Source organism: Lemur catta, chromosome 10 (assembly GCF_020740605.2).
Source record: "Lemur catta isolate mLemCat1 chromosome 10, mLemCat1.pri, whole genome shotgun sequence".
NCBI classification, from domain to species: Eukaryota; Metazoa; Chordata; class Mammalia; order Primates; family Lemuridae; genus Lemur; species Lemur catta.
In genome coordinates this window covers 71,411,458-71,432,243 of record NC_059137.1, presented here as the reverse complement: position 1 = coordinate 71,432,243, position 20,786 = coordinate 71,411,458, and the positions used below count along the sequence as shown (strand labels likewise).

The window sequence follows — 20,786 nt, the reverse complement described above, 5'->3', positions numbered from 1 at the left end:
AAGGTAATATATTTGTAGGATCTAGGGATTAGGATATCACATCTCCAGGGGGAGTCTTTATTCCGTCTACCACAAACTCCAAAAATTACCTAGTTCATAATTAGCCTGGTGGTGTGTGTGGGGGGGCAGGGTGGGGAGAATGCGAGAAGACCTGGCCTGAGCAAATCCTTTGCCCAGCCCTTGGGGAACTACAGCTCTGTGTTGTGCCACACACCAGCGCTGAAGTCTCAGTTCTAGCCTAACTTGCATGCCCCGTTTAAGGGAAGACCACTTTGCAGTGACGAGATGTCTTCCTCTCTCTAAGAAGCCATCTGAGGTGACCACTGGTGGCACTCTAGATTGGAGATAATTAGGAAAATAATTCCTGGTATGGGGGGAAGGTGGGGAGGTGGGGTGGGAGGGGGTTGGGGTGGGATTATATCGATGCGGTTGGAGGAAATGTTTTCAGGAAGGAATAACTGCTGGGAAGGAGAGTCACTGAGATGTGTGTACCAGGGGTGAAGACGGATGGATGGAGAAGACGGGTATCTTTGAGTGTTTTCTATGGTGACGTGATCAGGAGTGGTATGAGAGTAGGCGTCCCTGTGTCTTAGCAGGGGAATGGTGTTCTTGCTCAACAAGAAGAGGAAAAACTTGCTGTGCATTTCTACTTTGAGTGTCTGGCATCTCGGGTCTATTCTACTGGCCAGAGAGACAAGCGTTAATGTTCCTGGTCTTCACCAAATCCATCTCTTTCTTTTCTCTCCTACAGCTTCTTCCTTCAGTTTAGTTGAGTTTTGTTTCCTTTCCTTTCTCCCACATGGTTTCAAGCCTAATCATGGTATCCCTCAGAACCTTAGGGCATCACCTCATATGAGCAAGAACCATCAGTCCTGATCTGTGGGAGGTGGCCAACCTTGGACTATGCCACACGTTGTCCAAGAAGATTTATTAATCAACGGACACTAAATCAAGGGGAAACTTTGATGAGGACCAGAATAGCTACATGTTCTTAAAGTGTGTCCCCACAGACTGCTTATGAATTACCTGGGAATAAGTAGTAATTATGCAGTGGAGAAATTGATCATCTTGACCAGATGATCAATGTCAACATCACCTATGAGAGAGGCAGGTAGGCATCCTGCACCCCCAGGTAGGATTCCCAGAGAGCACAATATCACCTATGAAGAATTCTGGCTGAGAACACACACTCTCCCTCTGATCACGGGGAAACATCACACCAACCCAAAAGGGGGAATAGGGACCGTATTCTTCTAAAGTGTCAGTACTATATGAGACAAAGAAAGTCTTGGAAACATTCCAGATTAAAGGAGGCTAAAGGGACATGGAAGCTAAATGCAGTGACTGACTCTAGACTGAACTCTGCTCTAAAGGGGAATTGACGAAGTTTTAATACGGATGTTGTATTAGAGTATTAATATTGTACCCATGTCAAACTTACTAAAGTTGACAACTTTCCTGTGGTTATATAAGAAAATATTCCTATTCTTAGGAAATATGTACTAAAGTATTTGTGGGAAAGGGACCATGATGTGTGTAACTTGCCCTCAAATGGTTTAGAAAAAATATACTGTGGATTATCATACATTTACATAGACAGAGGAGAGTGAGGGCAGACAAATGGTGTAAACAGCGTCAAAGATTAGCAGTGGGTGAAGCGGGTACAGGGCCTATGTGTGCCGTTCTTGTACTATTTTCACACTTGTATCTTTCCCGTAGGCTTAAAAATTTCCGAAACCCAAAGCAAAAATTAAAAAGAAAAAAGCCCATATCTATTAGACACTAGGCACCGGGCAAGGTGGTTTCCCCAAGGGAGGGAAAAACAAAGCCCTCCTCACAGAAGTAACTCACTGAGAAGAAGGGTCTTCCTCTGACAAGTGTGACACTGGTCCTTGGCAGGCCCTGTGCAGCGGAAGCACTCAGCGTGGCAGGGCTTGCACCCAGGAGCCTTTTCATCCCAGTACTCGGAGACGGCACATTCCTCCTTAGCCACGCAGCCCCCATGGCTGTTCAACCTCCGGCCTTCCTGACAGGCGGTGCAGGTCCCGGCCGAGGAGCAGGCTGAGCAGTACTCAGGGCAATCTGTGGGGGTGGGGGGGGAGCAAACCGAGAGTGAGACAGGGAGGGCCAGGGCGCCCCTAGAGGCAACGGCTTCCCCCCTAGAAAGGGTGTTCACGTTCCCTCCACATTTCTTCCAAGATTTCTGCCTGTTTTTTTTTTTTTTTTTTTTTTGAGACAGAATCTAACTCTGTTGCCCAGGCTAGAGTGCCGTGGCGTCAGCCTAGCTCACAGCAACCTCAAACTCCTGGGCTCAAGCGATCCTCCTGCCTCAGCCTCCCGAGTAGCTGGGACTACAGGCATTCGCCACCATGCCCAGCTAATTTTTTCTATACATATTTTTAGTTGGCCAGATAATTTCTTTCTATTTTGAGTAGAGATAGAGTCTCGCTCTCGCTCAGGCTGATCTCGAACTCCTGAGCTCAAACGATCCTCCCTCCTTGGCCTCCCAGAGTGCTAGGATTATAGGCGTGAGCCACCGTGCCCGGTCTTGTATTTATTTTTGAGTGCACAGTGCCAATTGAGAGGGCCTGGCATATTATAGGTGCTCAATAAATATTTTTGTTAGACAAATAAAATAACAACTCACTCCCACCTCTGGGTTTTAGCAGTTGCCATTCTCTCTGCCTAGAATTCTTTCCTCCCAGATATATATGTGGTTTGCTTCCTCCCTCTCTTAGTGATATCTTTTGGGACATCTCTCAATTTTCAACTCCATCTTGCCCTTCTTCCTGTTTCCCTTCCCTGTGTTACTTTTTCTCTTGACTTAACTACTGCAGGATCTGTCTTTCCCAAAAGAATGTGAGCTCCACAAAGGCAAGATTCTGTCTGTATCACTCCCTGCTGTTGCCTAGGCCTGGAAGAGCACAGGGCACATAGCCGACCCCCAGCAAGCATTTGCTGGAGGAATAGGTGCGTGGTATTACTGCTGTTCCTATCACCACCTCATTTTAACTAGACAGGGAAATCGAGGCTGGAGATGCTAAGTCACATAGTTGGAAAAGGGTAGGATCAGGAGTTGAACCAGGACCTCAACAAGCACTCTTGCTGGTTCTGCCCCAGTGCCTTGGGAAGGGGTGGGATTTTCAGAGGTGTCTGTACTATCAATTAGGGGGTAATTTGGGATGATCAGAATGGATCCAAAGGCCTCATGTTTCTTAGAAGAGATCCAGCTTAGAGATTGCTCTGTTCCAGATGCCTCTCTATGCCTACCCAAATCTTGATTTTTAGTCAGGTCCTCTGTGTCTTCTCTCTGGAAATTTCAGTTGTCATTCTGCTTCTTCCTGTACCAGATTCCCCGAGCCTCCCTTTGGAGCGGTGGAAAGTGTGATGCATTGTAGGGACAGACCTCGTGTGAGTTTCCCGCTCTGCCTTTACTAGCTGGGTCACACTGAGCAAATGCTTAACTTCTCAACGCATCCGTTTCTTTCTCAGAAAAATGGAGAAGACTGCCACTCACCTCAATGGCTCTCAACCCTCACGAAGCACCAGAGTCACAGGGGGTATGGCTGGGTGGGTGGGCAGGGGAAATTTAACAAGTTGGTCCCAGGTGGGCACAGACATCTGTATTTTTTAGAGCTGGGTGATTCTAATGGACAACCAGGGGCCTTTCTCAAGGAGACAATTAAATCAGATAAACTGTTAAACACACTTTGAGACCTGTAAAGTTCTCTGTGTGGTAAATTACTTTGATTATTGAACACCCGAGAAAGGCCAGAAGTGGAGCTTCAGTGCCTGCCCTAGTACAGACAAGATCAAGATGGCGCTGAAGGCCTTGGCTGAGTCTTCAAACGTCTCCTTGAAGCTGACCCTGGGTTCCACAGCTGCCTCAAGTGCTAACTCCCACCTCCTCTGCAGGCAGGCACAGCCGCCCACCTTGAAGTCCATGCTCTGTCACAAGTAGGCAGGTGGGACACTAACACTAAATAGTGCTTTATATAAAGCACAAAAAGTGGCATATCCAGATCCCAGGGCTGGAGCAGAAAGCCTCCAGGAGTGAGGCACGTCTTCCTCTTCTACCAAAACCCCTGTGTCCTAGGGCGTGGGTGGTCCAAGGTTTCTCCATGAAAGGCCGCCCTCAGGCTCTCGCCCCCGTTAGGGGGACTGCCCCTGGGTATCCATCTCATGCCTGTGGGGTGGAAGCACGGGCTGAAGTGCCACCGGCTGCCCCATTGCCACGAATCATGGGGCTCTGGAAAAGCCCCCTCCCCCAGAACTCTTCGTTCATTTGCTTGAGAATACCTCTAGTCATGGATAATTTATTTCATTTTTCTGTTCTCTGATAAATAATAAGAGGCAAACAATGTACGCCCAGTTAAAATATAAGGAGGTGTAAACAACAGCAGAGCCTTTCTTGAATATGTCGGGGCTGAAGTGCCTAGTGGGAGATGAACTGGGGGCCTCTGAGCAGGAGGAGCGAAGATGAGGAGGAGGAAGGAGCAGAGCTTTGGGGCAGGGGGGCAGACAATGGAGGGAGATAAGGAGACAGAGGAGACTGAGCAAGTCCTCTGTGGCACAGTTTGCTTATGCTATAAACTTACAATGGCTTGACATTTTAAGAAAAATCTCCCATTTGGGGTGACTTTTGAAGGCTCATTGTCTCTGTTGTAAATCTTGACATGAGAATTCTTTTTTATTTTTTATAGAGACAGAGTTTAGCTATGTTGCCTAGGCTGGTCTCGAACTCCTGGGCTTAAGCAATCCTCCAGCCTCACTTCCCAAAGTGCTGAGATTACAGGTGTGAGCCACCGCATCAACCTGAGAATTCCTTTTGACCAGTAGTTCTTAGCCACTGGTGTGAGGAGGGTCTGAAACTGTCCTCACAGGGTTAACAAGATTTACTTACCAGGTTATGGACAGAAATATAATGATTTCTTCCACCCTCCCCACCAGTTATAATCAAGCACTAATCAGACTGCACTTTGGCCCACTTCCTCATAGCGGCTTATTAACCGACAGTCATGTAGCACTAAATACTGACCTTTGCAACCCCATTGCTCCTATAAATAGGATCTCTGATGTTAGAATCATAAGGATTTTGTTTAAAAATTGCTTAAAATGTTTTTCAGATCCTGAATTCCAACCTGTTTTAAGACCCTCACAGGAAAACCGAATCAGCATGAGCATGCAGTTGCTTTACCTCCCCATCCTGTGACTCCCCCAGATCAATGATCTCCACACCTTGGCCCACTGCTTATCCTGACCCCTTAAAATTCCTAGTCCCAAACTCCTCAGGGAGGCAGATTTGAGATGTCCTCCTGTCTCCTTGCTTGTCTGCCTTATGGTTAAACCTCTTTCTCTGCTGCAGCTCGGTATATGGATGTATTGACCTCCTGCACATCAGGCAATGAACCTGGTATGGTTACAGGTCCACATGATTTCTTTTTTTCTTTTTTTTTTCAATTTAAATTTTTTTTTTCTTTTTTTGAGACAGAGTCTCACTCTGTTGCCCGGGCTAGAGTGCCATGGCATCAGCCTAGCTTACAGCCACCTCAAACTCCTGGGCTCAAGTGATCCTCCTGCCTCAGCCTCCCGAATAGCTGGGACTACAGGCATGTACCGCTATGCCTGGCTAATTTTTCTATACATATTTTTAGCTGTCCATATAATTTCTTTCTATTTTTAGTAGAGACGGGATCTTGCTCTTGCTCAGGCTGGTCTCAAATTCCTGAGCTCAATCTGCCCGCCTTGGCCTCCCAGAGTGCTAGGATTACAGGTGTGAGCCACCGTGCCTGGCCCATGATTTCTTACTGATAAATGTTACATGATCAAAGCTTATGAGTGATTCATTTAAAAAATTCATTAGAACCAATTCAAAACATGCTTCCTCGAGTGGAAGGGTAAAAGGTGAGATGACAGTGGTGGGGCTGGAGCTGTGAAAACCCCAAAGCCTGTTTTGTCTGGACAGAAACCCATCTCGTTAGGCTCCCTGGCATGCCATGCTCAGCCATGTATCCTGAAAGTCTTTACCTATGCAATCCTTCGTGTGTTTTCCATAATAAGTTCCTGCTGGGCACTCGCTCAGGCACTGCCCATCGTAGAGGACCAAGGCAGCACCAGCACAGAGCTCACAGTCATCCGCCTTGGGGCCTCTGCACTCCAGACAGTCTTCATGACAGGGGATACAGTGGCGTGAGTCCTCATAGAAGCCTTGGGGACAGGACTGACGGCACATGTCGTTGTGCAGGAAGAACTCAGGCAGGCACTCTGGGGGCAGGAGGAAGCAGCAAGTTATCCCCAGGGGTATAGGAGACAGGAATTCATTGCTTTTGCTAGCCTCGCCCTCACCACTTTGGTTGATTTGACCTGAGGGTACACTTGCCCCATCCCCACCCTGGGCATAGCCTTGATGTCTAACAAGCCCTCCCTTGAGAGAAGGAGGCCACACATGGAGGCCTGATTAGATGGTCCTGGATTTACGGGCTGAAATGACCTGTCCTTTGGAGGTGGAAAAAATTCCAGTGCTGTGGCAGACAGGGATGGTTGAGATTCTGGAGGGATTGTTAGGAAAACCCAGACAGCATTAACCATTTTTAAAATTGGATTGAGCACCACACACCCTATTCAATATAGAAAGCAGTCTAGGAATTGTTGGCTTAGTTGATTTTTCATTGATTGATAGGGTAAACAATGAACAAATGGCTAATGAGTGTCAAGAATGCATTGAGTTTATTTTGTGTTCATTTTCCTATTTTGGGGAATCATGGAAAACACTTCAGATCACACCAGGAGCACAGCACCAGTTAGATGAATCTACCTTATTTCAGAGAGGAAAGTGGACAGCTTTTCCTGGGAGATAATTCCAGGGTTGGGGGGGAAACTGTTCATAGCCAGAGTGCTAATCTCAGTCTTATAGTTGTCTGACCTTTTCTTTCTTATTCTTTATAGCAATTGTAATTTTCTAGCTACCTCTTTGTTTTATTTTTTAATATCTGTTTGTAAGATTTTGTGCTCAAAAACATGGGAACTTTGGGCTCTGATCCCTAGAACCTAGGACAGTGCTTGGCACACCTGTGTGTGTACATGTGTGTAGGTGTGTGTAAGAAATCATGCAAAAGGGGGCTCTCGTTTGTCTTAGCTTGCAGAATCCTTAATGAGAAGGATGGATCTCGCCCTCAATTTCCTCAATGACAGGCACACGGGGAGATAAATTTCAGTAAAAGGAGGGAAACTGGTACCCACAGTTCTCTTTGGACACCCCACCCCCCTCAGCAGAGCCCCGCCCTCCCTTGGGCTGCTGCCTGGTACCTTTGCATGTTTTCTCGTGGATGCACTCCTGACACATCTCTGGGCAAGGCTGGCACTCCCCCTCCACAGCCACGTGCCTCTCGGAACAGGTTTCCTGGCACACGCCACGCTGCAGGACAAGGTCTCCTTCACAGGAATGGCAATTGGTGGCATTTCCATCGCATGTTCTGCAAGGAGAGCTACAGCGTTGACATATGCCGTCTTCGGCGTAGAAGCCGCTGTAGAAGGAAGAGAGAGCACAACTGGAGAAGCTGACCCACTAGAGAAACGATTCAGACCTGGGGGTGAAGGAATTAGAACTGAAAACAAAAGGGCTGCTGCTGTTGCCAACCAAAAGGAATCTGCAGGATTTTCCGAGGAAGCCCAGTGAAAAGGAATGTCTAGAAAAACAGAATGAAAAGGACAGGCATTATTCTTGTGAGTGTGATCTGTTTGAAAACAACTGTCATGAATTTGTATATAGTTTAGTCGTCTTCTCTTTTCCCTGCCACTCCCTGATTTTCATTATTTTTTCTCTCTTTTTGTTAGAGCTTTAGAGTACAGAATACTTTTTATTCAAACAATAAATTTTTAAAACATTTAATAAATTAAAAATTATTTTCAAAAACCTCAAAAGGGTTAATGTCCTATAAGATTGGAACCACTTTTGCTTTTGGATGCTGTCTGTCAAGCTCTGATGGCTTCTTCCAAACACACACATATAGGAGCATTTGCACACAGCAGTAAACACGCTTTGAATACCTGTATGTTTGTGTGATTGACTTTCTTCCAGGTGGGATCTGATGTCTGCATATAGAGCATCTCTGAGTGACTAGACTGTCACATTACAGAAATCACTCACTGGTGCGTGAACACAGTAAATATGAAATCCCAATCCTCCCACATATATCTGGGAGATGAAGAAAGTATAGATAATGTTTCTTGGAAGGGAGAAGGTGAAAGGAAGAGCTGGAACTTGCAGAAGCAGCAAAAGCATAAACCAGCTTAGAGAAAATAGACTTCTGGTGTCAGAGGTACCTATTCCAATTGTTTCTGTAATGACGCTTCTGTTAGTCAGTTATTGCCATGGTAGTGCTGTGTAACAAACCACCCCAACCCAAACTCAGTGGCTTGAAACACAATCACTTGTGTGTTTGGCTAAGCAGGTCTAGGTGGGGCTTGGCAGGCTTGACGCCAAGCTGCACATCGGGTCCAGGTCCTCACATCTGTTCCTGGCATAGCGGCAGCCAAGGCACATTATTCTCATAGCCATGACAGAAGCACAAGAGGGCAAGTCAGTTGGGCACATTATAATCCCCTGCCTCTGTCCTGCTAACATCTCATTGGCCAAAGCAAGTCACATAACCCAGCCAAAGTCAAGGGACAGGGAAGTCCATTTTGTCTCTGGGCATTGCTGCAAAGTTACAGGCAGAGGGCAGGGGCACAAGGAGGGGTGAAGAATTGCAGCAAGTGACTCAATCTACCAGAGTCCTGCCAATGAGGGATCCTCTTCTATACAGCATTTTTATTTGGTGTATTAATTAACTCTCATACATTTAATCATTATTTTAGTCATTTATTTAATGTATTCGTTCAGCAAACAAAAATGTATTGAGTGTGCCAGGAAGAAATAAGATGGAGTGAATAAAAGCCATATTTCTAATGTGGTTTTAGAAAGAAAAATTGAAGAAAAAGCAGCTTAGGTAGAAGTAAGTAGTATCCAGATGAAAGCTAAGATCAGGCTTCCACACACATTAATATCCTTGCTTTTTTTGACGAGGATAGAGGACATTTGAAGAACAAAGACTCAGCTACTTTGTCCAAACTGAATCTGTCTCAAGACTAAATGTATGAATTTGAGCCAGGCATGGTGGTGCACACCTGTAATCCCAGTGACTCGAGAGGATCGCTGGAGCCTGGGAGTTCAAGGTTGCAGTGAACTATGATCGCGCAACTGCACTTCAGCCTGGGTGACAGAGCGAGACTCTGTCTCTTAAAAAGAAAAACAAACAAAAAACCCCAACAACAACAAATTTGACAAGACAGTGGTAGAAATGTGTTATATGCTCACCAGGAGTTTGACTGGATTTGAGAAATTTGAAATTAAGAAAATTTAGTGCATTCTCAAACAGATTACATCTTCTCAATGAATGAAAATTTGATGGATTCATTGTTCCCATGTGTGTGTTAATAGTGTCAATGGAAAAAAAGCCAAACTCTGTAAAATAATTTTAAAGAGATTTATTCTGAGCCAAATTTAAGGATCATGACCCGGAGCCACGCCCAAGAGGCCTTGAGCAAGTGGACTCGGTATGGCTGGGTTATAGTTTGGTTTTATATGTTTCAGGGAGACAGGGGTTCCAGGTTGTAAGGTTTTTTGGATTGGCCAGTGCCAGAGAAAGAAAGACGAGCAGAGTTGAAAGGGATAAGCAAAGAGGCTTTATTGGAGCGCTCCCGGGCGGGGGTAACAAGTCCCAAGAGAGGGACCCAGGCGAGGTTCCCAGGTCCTGGGGGAGAGAGAGAGAGACCTGAGAAGTCACACCCCCCAGAAGTTTGAGTGGGTTTGTACATGTTTTTTTAGGGCTGGGGGTGGGGGTTTCTTTGACAGAAAGATTTATGGCGAGGAGAGCAAGGAATTTTCCGTTGCAGTTTTAGGGCAGGTGTGGAGAAACAGGAGGGGCTGGTGGTATGGGTGGGCTCCAGGAACCGTGACGGAGTCCAGGAGCCGAGACCCTTGTCATGGTAACCAGCAGGTGTGGTTATTCTTTTAACTCAGCTGGGCCTAGCAGGCATTGTTCTCGGCAGGACTCATGGGCTTCTTCTTTTTCCCATTAGGGAGGGGAGGGGTGCCCACCACCAGCCTTACACAGGTAAAGTCATAAATCAATACATGGGAGGCATATATTGGTTTGGTCCGAAAATTTGGGTCATCTGGAAGTGGGGACTTACAGGTTATAGGCGGGTTTAAAGATTCTTTGGCTTGTAATTGGCTAAAGACATGAAGCTTTGTCTAAAGGCTTGGAATGTTTTAACATAAGGAGCTGTTTGTGGGGCAAGGCCAATATACGTAACCTAAACTTTTGTACCCCCACAATATGCTGAAATAATAATAATAATAATAAAAAAAGGAGCTGTTTATCAGAGACAAGCCACAGGACATATATTTGTTGTATAAATTGAGGGCCTGTAGGTTTGTTTCGCATACCCTTAGGCCTGATAATGGGTTACAAAGATGTCCCCAAGAAGGGAGGGGGCATGATAAGATATGTCTGACCTCCTTCCTCCTGGCAGGCAATTTAATTTTAGGATATTCCTTTTGGCCACGAGGGGGTCCATTTAGTCAGCCGGTGGGTGGGGGTGAGCCTTAAAATTTTATTTTAGTTCACAATAGTAAAGAATTTGGCTCCACTCAAAGAGAGTGCTGGCCTTTCTCCTGAGCCAGCCTCTAAACCCTTGGAATTCCCAAGTGATAGGAGTGTCTTTGTCATCCATGATGGGCCCCTCTCAGCACAACTGATAGCTGGTGCTGTGAGGACTCAGGGTGGGGTGGGCCACGCCAGAAAGACCCACCCTATGACTGAGGGATGGGAGCTTTGTGATATCAGCCCGACCCCCAGGGAATTTTCAGGGCTGGGCCTGGCCAAGGCCTCCAGAGAATAGTTTGTGGACACCGAAGACTGGAATTCTAATACAGAGCCTGAGGAGATGCACATGAAGAAATCTTTTCAGTTTCTTCTCATAAGAGAGTCGGTAGATGTTGGATAAGATGCTGAAACGAAAAGAATGGATTCAAGCAAAAAGGAAAAAAAAAATAAAGCTATTGAAGACTATTGTTAACTCAAAATTAAGTGAATATGAGAAACTGTGGGGCGACAGTCAGAAAACAAGAGGAGAAGGTGACTTTCAAAGATCTGCTTTGTTAAAAGCAGCCTTCTGTCTGCACACAGATGTGCCCAGTTTTCTGTCCTCCTGTCGCCTCTCTGCATTTGCAAAAATTTTGTTAATGTTTTATTTCATAATAATTTTTATTTAAAAAGGCCAATGTTTCTTTTGAAAAGAAATGCCGCATGCATTAAATTGTTAAATTCAAAGTACTTTATGCTGAAGCCTTTGGGCCCAGATAAATACACATCATGCAAACGCTGTGTGGTCCTGCAGTTTCACCTACATTTCCCAGACACCCCAGACAGTGCCAGGCGGCGCTTAAAGGAAGACTGCTGTTCTTCCACCAGAGCGTCCAATCGGTGCAGAGTTGGTGGATTTGAGTACACCTCAAGTTTTTTGTTGCCTTTTAAGCAATCACTATCATGATATATGTTACTATTCAAATTTTTTTCTTTCATAAACACATACTATATTTGAAAAAGCAGGGGCCACTAATGCTGACTTACTCTGAATACCCGGATGCTGTTTCATTGCAGGTTACACTCCTGTTATAAATCTTATTGCTGTTCTAGGATGGATCACACCCAAAAGGGTGATTTCTCAGAAATAGCAACAAAACCTTCCAAGATAACCTGGATAGTATATGTTCTTCAGACCCTGTCTCTTCTGCTTTTTTGTAAACACAAAGATGAGGGACCCCGCAGTAATCAGATGACCCTACCCAAAACAAGAGAGCGCATGCCTATAATTCTATTGTCTGCAGCTTTCCTACTGCTCAAAAAAGACAAAATGTCTTGACTGCTGCATATTTGCCTAGTGGTTCAACCCAGGTCTGGGGGAAAGAAATGTGAGGGGTCAACTAACTGGAGGAAGGCAAAATGCATCTTTCTTCCTCGTTTTAATGCATTGCCAATTCCTGGAACATTTGGAGAATCCCAGAGACAGTTGGGAAAGGGGGATGATGATTAAATAAGTAAGGAAATCATGACCAGTTCAATCCCACCAGGCGAAGGTTAATAAGGAAGCAACAGACTGACTTTAGTAAGTAGATTTCTAACCTTTACCTTTGTTTTATTTTAACTCTTTGCTGACCTTGCTGGGGTTGGGGCATGGTTGATAGGAAAACAGGGCTGGGAATTTCCTGACCTGTGTCTCAGACTGTCTTCTCTCCCTGGGTTTTCTTACTCTGATCCTGTCCTCCCCTTCCTCCAATCTCTGCTTGACAAAATCCTTCAAGAGCCAGTCACTATTAAGCCTTTTCTCAAATACCCAGCTGGGCTGAATCTTGAAAACATTATGCTAAGTAAAAGAAGCCAGTTACAAAAAAACACTTTGTTTTGTTTTTTGTTGTTGTCTTTTTGTTTGTTTGTTTTTAGAGAGGGGGTCTTACTATGCTGCCCAGGCTAGCCTCAAACGCCTGGGATTGAGCAATCTTCCCACCTCAGTCTCCCAAATAGCTGGGACTACAGGTATACACCACCACATGTGGCTCAAAGACCACATTTTGTATGATTCCACTGATATGCAACGTCCACGAATAGACAAATCGATAGAGACAGAAGGTAGATTAATCGTTGCCTAGAACAGGGAGAAATGGAGAAAAATGGGAATAACTGCTAAAAGGGCACAGGATTTCTTTTTGGGGTGATGAAAATGTTCAAATTTGATTGTGGTTATGGTTGCATAACTCTGTGAATATGCTTCAAAAAAACCCTATTGAATTGTACATTTTTACGGGTGAATTGTGTTGTTTGTGAATTATATCTCAATAAAGCTGTGATTAAAAAAAAAAAAACCCAACTGGACAGGAAGGCAGTGATGATTAAGCACATGACTTCAGTGCCAGAGAGATCTGGGCTCAAATTCTGGCCAAAGCATGTATTAGCTGTGTAAAATTGAGCGTGCTATTCTCTTCCACATCTATAAATTGGGGGAAAATAATAACGTGTGCATAAGAGCATTCTTGTGAGAGTCAATGGGATCGCACATTTAAAGCCCTTCACACAATGCCTAAACACTGCAAGCACTCAAAAAATAGCTGTTTTTAAATGGTTTCTTTTCCCCTGGACTCTCTTAACTCTTTGTGTATTAAGGCCCTGACAAGTAGGGCATTGCCTGGTGTAAACCTGCCTTACTGGAGGGTGAGCCTTCTGCAGGGTCAGACTTCCTTCAGTTGGTCTTAGCTTCACACACCAATACTGATATCAAAGATATTGAGCTGTGTAGGTACAATACAATACATTGGTACCGTATCACTATCAATTCTTACACCTAGCTGGTGCCAGATATGTATCTGTGTAGTTGAACTGAACGTGCTTCTATGCCAGATGGGACACTTTTTGAGGGTAAGTACCATGGCTTATGTCTGTACTCTACAGGGTCTATCTTAGTAAGAAATACAAATAGGCCATTAGGAAATAGATGTCTTTGTCATCAAATTCTTTTAATCAGAGGGCAAGTGAAAATTCTACTTCCTTAAAATAGACTCTGTCGTTTGCTTCCCCAAACGTATTTCCTGCCTGCCTCTCTCCCTCTGTCCTGGCTGTCAGTGTTACGATCTTGTTTGGATGTCCTGGGATGAATCTTGTGCAGCCTAAACCAATCTTTATATTTCTATTCTTTTTGCCAGAGATCGGTTTAGGACAGTGGTGATGCATTTTGGCTGATGAGATTGGAAGGGAAGTCTGAGGAAATTTTTTTTTTTTTTTTTTTTGAGACAGAGTCTCGCTCTGTTGCCTGGGCTAGAGTGCTGTGGTGTCAAGCTCACAGCAACCTCAAACTCCTGGGCTTAAGCAATCCTTCTGCCTCAGCCTCCCCAGTAGCTGGACTACAGGCATGCGCCACCATGCCCGGCTAATTTTTTCTATATATATATTTTAGTTGGCCAGATAATTTCTTTCTATTTTTAGTAGAGACAGGGTCTCGCTCTTGCTCAGGCTTGTCTCGAACTCCTGACCTCGAGCAATCTACCTGTCTCGGCCTCCCAGAGTGCTAGGATTACAGGTGTGAGCCACTGTGCCCAGCCGAGATGATGTCTCTTAAAAGAAAAAGAGAGAGAGAGAGAGATAAACAAGGAGAAAACTCCCCTTTTCCCTCTGGTCGTGGCTGTGTGGGTGAAGACATCTGGAGCTGAGGCAGACAATGTGGGCTCCATGGAGGAGCCGCTAGGGAGGACAAGCTAAGGAACGTATCTGAGCAAAATGGAAAATGTGGGGTTTTGATTGACCTTATTGGCCACTGAAGTAACCAAGAGTGGATCTCCAACTTCTTTGTTTTGTGAGATAATAAGCCCTGTTATTGTCTCAGTCATTGTACCTGGCATTTCTGCTGCTTACAGCTTGTAGTTGCCTGATGTACTTCCCCATTTGCTATTTCCCACCTACCTTCTAGGTAAATCCTGGAGGTGGCTCACTGATAGGAAGAGTAAAGGAATTAAAAACCAGAGGTCTGAGGAAACCATGAGCAATCAACATGTAATTAACCAGGTGTTATTATTTGTAATTCATTCCTCACCTATTTAAACCTTTAGAAGAGGTTTGTATCACAGCCCTTGGTGATGGAGGAAAAGCTAGCTGGCAACACTTGATCATTAACACAAGGTGGGAAAAAAATAACATATTTTCACAAAAGTAGAAATATATGCATAGGATAGTCACAAAGAAGAAGTAGGCATCTGGCCTCATGCGAGTTTTGGCTGCTGTGTGTAAGATTGGTGGCGGGCACCCCTCCCCTCCCTAATGAAGAAAAGAAAAAACCTATGAGACCTGCCGAGAACAATGCCTGCTAGGCCCAGCTGAGTTAAAAGAATAACCACACCTGATGGTTACCATGACAAGGGTCTCGGCTCCTGGAGTCCCTCACGGTTCCTGGAGTCCACCCATACCACCAGCCCCTCCTATTTCTCCACACCTGCCCTAAAACTGCAATGGAAAATTCCTTGCTCTCCCCGCCATAAATCTTTCCGCCAAAGAACCCCCCACCTCCAGCCCTAAAAACATATATAAACCCACTTAGACTTCTGGGCGGAGCGACTTCTCTGGTCCCACTTGTGGGACTGTGAAGCTCGCCCGGGTCCCTCTCTTGGGACTCGTCACCCCCACCAAGGAGTGCTCCAGTAAAGCCTCTTTACTTAACGCTTTCAACTCTGCTCGTCTTTCTTTCTCTGGCGCCAGCCAATCCAAAAATCCTTACACCGTGGCCAACAGCAGTGTCGACAGTCAACAGAGGACACTGATGTGGGTGCTCTAGGCACAGAGGAGAGGAATTTGGTGAATAGGCTGGATCTGCCCCCAAAGTACCGCAGGAGAATGAACACGAGCAGGAAGTAAAAGGAAGAAGGAAACTTACTCAGGGCACTTGGAGTAGCACCTGCCTTCATGGAGAAAGAGAGCGTGGCCCAGCTGAATCTGGCACTTCTTGCAAAGATCGGCTTCAGAGCACGAGGCGCAGTCCTCTGGACAGCTCTCGCAGCTGCCACTCTGTGTGGAGGGCCACGTGCCTTGGGGACAGGAGGAAACACAGGCCTGAGCCAACAGATATGCACCTAGAAACCAGGGAAGAGGACAAATGAGAATACTCATCATGTGTTTGTCCACGCGGAGACACTCACAATGGCTTTTCTAACCTTTCCAAATACCAGAGTATCTGGGACGCTTATTTCAGGCTTGCCAAAATATTTATTAGTGATAAATAATCACTAATAAGATGGTAAGTCCTCCAAGATGAGCTGAATCTCCAGAAAGGAAATTGACAACAAGGGACTTTTGCCCTGTTTTCTTTACTTTCGTACTGATAGCAGGCAAGGGTCACTATGGGGCTTTCCTTTGCCAGGCTGACCAGGCTTACTGACACCCTTGCCTGTGTCCTGGTGGAAGGCAGCTACACACGCACAGCTGGGTGGAGTCTACTCTCGGCTTCCCCAAAGCCGGACCTGTCAGTACACTAACATTGTCGCAACTCCTCCGCCCAACTCCCCCTTTGACAGATGGTCCATCTATTTATGCTTAATTGAAAAAGACAGATATCATTATTAAGAAAACCGATTTTAAAATCACCCTTGGGATGGTATTAGATTTTGTATCAGCAGTGAGAAAAGAAAAAAAAAAAAAATCACCCTTGGGAGTGATTCAGGGCAACTTGAATCTATGCTCTTGGGATTCAAATAATTTTTTAAAAATAAAAAATAAATAAATAAAATAAAATCATTCTCAATCCCCAAATTCCAAGAAAATTCTTTTACTTTTGGGGTATAAGTTTTTACATTTTTATAATGATGGCTCATAAATGATTTCAAATTCTCTTTTTGCATCAGATTCCACTGTTAACGTTGTACATTTTAAACCGGACTTCATAATGATCGCTTATACACGCTCTTTTGTTTTTTTTTTTCCAGATGAAACCGGCACAGATAAACATTCTTTATGGAAAAGAAACTGGGTATAAATGATTATAAAACCGGAAAAAAAACATTCTTTATGTTAATGCACCATGTAAATAAAATAGCCCCCTCATTCAGGGAAGTTATGTTATTTGTGATGTTTTGTTTTTATAGTTGATGAAGCACTTGGTAATGTACTGAGCAGTTATGTTGCTGCCCTTGTTCCTCCTCCCTCCACCATTAAAATCAGTAGCAGTTGTGACAAAGGAGATGACATGTGTCTTGATGTCCACTTACATTCTCTACCTGAAGTTCTCGTTCGGGATAGGCCATTTTCAAAGAGCAAGAGAACCTTTAAAAATGTCAGGTACCCGTAGACCCTAGCCTAGGTCAACTGATTCTGCTGCCAAGTCAACTGATAACTTACTTCCTCATGCTTTGGGGTTAAGAAACTTTTTATTTTGTCCTTTAAAAGCCAGTTTTTATTATTGGTCAATGTTTGGGTCCCTGTATGTCTCCAGAGTAGCCACTGTGATGGGAACACGTGATGGAACTATTAATAGGTCAAAGACCTACAAACCTCCTCACACAAGGACACCAATATACCTGAGTTCGAATGAATTGGCTTGGCCCTTGCCACCTCTTGTGACACTCCATACTAACCTTCTGGACAGGACGTGCACAGAGTTGCAGATCCGCTGCAGGTTTTACAAGAAGAATCACAAGGCTGGTATTTTCTCAAAACATCTGTATGGGAAAGAAACAAGTCAGATTTCTTTGAACGGGCGCATAGTATTACAATGTTAAAAAGGATCTCATGGGTAACCTAGTCTCTCTTCCCACCCAAAAGAGAATCCCTTTGATTTTACATTAGCTAACTGTCGGCACCACAGTTGCCATTGTGCAGAGTTCATTTCCTTTTTTCCTCTTACTCTTTCATTGAGAACTGATTATCAAGACTTTCTTTGCAAACTTCCAGTGGCAAGGAATGTAGTGTCTTATAAGATAACCTTAAATACTATGGGGATATTTGAACTAACAAATGATTAGTTCTTTCATGTGTTAAAACTGTGTGGGCGTGAGTGTGTTTTTGTGTTTATACACTTGTGAATGTCAAAGGTAATCGCTTCTTTTCCCAAGATTCTTGGATGAGCACTGCAATGGGATTGTCACAAAAGTGGCCCGAGTGAGTGACTGTCACTCTAAGGAGATAACTGAGAATTCGTTATGCCTCCTACAGAGAAACAGTTTCTTTTTTCTTGTGTTTTGTTCTTCGAAAACCAGATTTCATTATCGGTCATTGTTGGGGTCTCTGTGTTCTTCAGAGTAGCCACTGTGGTATGCAACCTAAATTTATCTCATCTTAAATTTGTCCCAAATCATCATTAAACATCAAAATAATCAGCCCACTCACGAGCTTTCTGGTTGGTCAGGTGTGAAGCAGGCTGTCCCAGGTTGACACACCATTAACCCGGGAAACATTAGAAGAGTCCCCTTCTCCCCTTCCCTCCAGGAGCACCTAGTGGGCAGGTTTCTCCAGGAAGCCACCTCAGCAACTCCATGGGACAATTTCAGAGACATACAGAACAGCCTCAATGACATCGCTCAATCAGTACATATTGAGATCTTGACTAAAACTCAGAAATTGCTCAGGAATCAGCAGAACTCACACGGGGCAAAATTAGAAAGAGAAGTTCTAGCTCAGAGCATGTGTTTTCAACGACCCTGACCCTCAGTTGTTGGTATTGACCATTTCCTTCTATCACCTCTTCCTTCTCTCCCTCCCATTCTTCCTTCCTTCCTTCCTTTCCTGCCTTTCCTTTTCTTTCCTCTCTTCCTGAGAGTCAGCCTGGTGTCGATGGCTTTCTAGTCACACCTGCCTTCAGATCCCAGCTGTGCCGCTTAAGGGGAGGGTAACCATGGATACAGTAATTAAACTCTCAGAGTCCTACTTTCCCCGTCTTTAAAGGAGAGAAAACAATTTCTTCTTTATAGGATTGTTGTGAAGACTACATGAGATAATGTGTGTCAAGGACTTAAAACACAGTGGCTCAGGAAAGGATCGTCCCTCTGCCTCCTTGTGTCCCTCTCCTGACTGTCACGTCCCGCCCGTTGCTGAGGCTTGTTTCCTTTCCCTTCCTCTTTGCTCTGGTTCAGCTCTGGAGGGGCACCAGGAGGCACTGCTGGGTTTCCGTGATGGCTCTCATGGGGAAAAACTGCGGAGCCTCTCAGAGGACACGAGATTCAAATAGAGATCACGGATAGATACAGATACAGATACAGGTACAGATGTAGATATAGGTCTATTACAGATAGAAATGATTACCTATGCTGCCATAGGTGGCTGTTTTTTTCCTAGTTTGGAGAGAAAAATTTGCCCTGCTTTTCCAGTGTACTAATTAAACCTGATGATGACTGATGTGCTCTCCCTGGGGGACCTGTTAAGGGCTCAATTTAGCCTTGTGCAGAGCTACCTTAGCCAACAGGATTGTCACAAAAGTGATCCGCAATTCTATCCCTGAAGGTCTTTTTAACCTGACAATAGCACTTAACTCAAACGAGAAGGCAGCAGAAAGACAAGCGACAATTCTGTTGCTAATAACAGTCAAGATTCTTACTGATGGCTAAGAGCAGTTGTTCAAAGAATAACACAATAATATTCATCAGTGAGCACCTTGAAAAGCTTTAATGTTGTATGTCCGGGCTACAGGCTGATTTTTTTTGATGTTATCATTTACAAACTAAAATATATTTACAAAGATATGATTTTAATCTTCCTATTATTTATATATGATTCAATATAGATATCTATACATATACATGTATTTATAATTACATATATCTCACATTCTGGCAATTTGTTATTTTACTGCATACATTTGGTATAAAATTCTGTAATGTCCCCATATATCCACCAGAGGGGGCTCTGTACAAGCAGTTAACTTAGCAATTAGGCCCAGGCTGGGGGAAAGTCATCTCTAGCTAGAGTGCTTTATCACCAAAGATGAGTGACTTAATCTCCACAAGGAAATTTTGACTGTGATCACAGTTTCCCTTTAATCTCACTCCAGAAATTCTAGATTAGATAGGAACTCAACAACAACAAAAAAAGAAATAAAGAAAGGAAGGAAGAAAGATAGAAAGAAAGAAATCACTTTGATCAAGAAAATATAGTGTCCATTCTTCAGAAATGACTTTAGCTAAACTACATAAAAAAATATATAAGTGTATTCTATTTATTTTTTATTAAATAAGTAACACATGGTTCAAAATGGAGAAAAGGCATACCCTGTGAAGTCTCCCTCCCAATCCCTTTTCCACCCTTCCTAATACAAACTTTCTATCTACGCTGTTTGTCACCTTGCCTTTCAAGCAAAGAACCAATATATTTTGGAGGTCGTTATCGATACATAAAGAACCTTCTCATTCTTTTCCATGGCACCCTAGTATTCCATTGTCTGGATGCATAGTAACTTCATTTCTCTGGTCTCCTACTGGTAACCGTTTGGTTTTTTTCCAGTCTTTGCTACTTCAAATAGTGCCACAGTGACTGGGAAGGTAAGAGGTGCTTCTCTAGCCTATGAAAGCTCTGCAGAGACGAAGGCTTTTTTGGTGGCCTCTCTCCACGTAGCACGACAGGAAAGTCCTTCCATTTTACGGAAATCTCCACTGCTGAACTTCCTCACAGTTCTCCCTCTGAGCACCCACTGGGATGCTGTGCTCACAGCCCCCTCCTCTCTCCCTTTCTCTCTCGTCACTTCTGCACCCCGTTTGCTCCTGGCCTCCCAGCTGCTGGGGTTGGTGTCTACATAGCGGAGATGATCTCTGCCGCTGTCATCGTCACTTCCCTATTTCCCTGTTACCTCTTTTGATTTGAACCTTCCACCTTCGTCGCTCCTGCAGCAGGCTCTTCACCAAAGATGGGTTTGCAGTGGGCACAGCTTCTTTTTTTATTAAAAAAAATAAAGTGTTTTTTTAATGCAAAGGATATAAAAGAAGATAAACTTCACCTATAATCCCATCACCCAGAAATGTCTTCAGTGTATACTTTGCCACAAAGATTTTTCATCTATCAAATGTGTGAATATAATTACATATATGTATAGATATGTGATCATTTACATCTTCTGAAGATATAATACTGACCCTACACACTGCATTTAACATTGTAAATCTTACAGGCATTTACTCTTGTCGTCAAAATTCTTGGTAAATTTTAATGGTTTGTGTATTTATTTGT

At 44.2% G+C, this 20,786-nt stretch overlaps 1 protein-coding gene across 1 annotated transcript in view; it reads right to left on the bottom strand.

The window, feature by feature from the left end:
* Window positions 1–20,786, bottom strand: part of PCSK5 (proprotein convertase subtilisin/kexin type 5) — a 409,990-nt gene that overhangs the window by 26,260 nt on the left and 362,944 nt on the right. The window contains exons 28-33 of the mRNA XM_045562588.1: window positions 20,410–20,490; window positions 17,210–17,293; window positions 15,517–15,712; window positions 7,306–7,523; window positions 6,028–6,264; window positions 1,852–2,082 (exon numbers count right to left, since the gene is read on the bottom strand). Coding sequence (XP_045418544.1) covers window positions 1,852–2,082; window positions 6,028–6,264; window positions 7,306–7,523; window positions 15,517–15,712; window positions 17,210–17,293; window positions 20,410–20,490 — 1,047 coding nt within the window. The remainder of the gene's footprint in view (window positions 1–1,851; window positions 2,083–6,027; window positions 6,265–7,305; window positions 7,524–15,516; window positions 15,713–17,209; window positions 17,294–20,409; window positions 20,491–20,786) is intronic.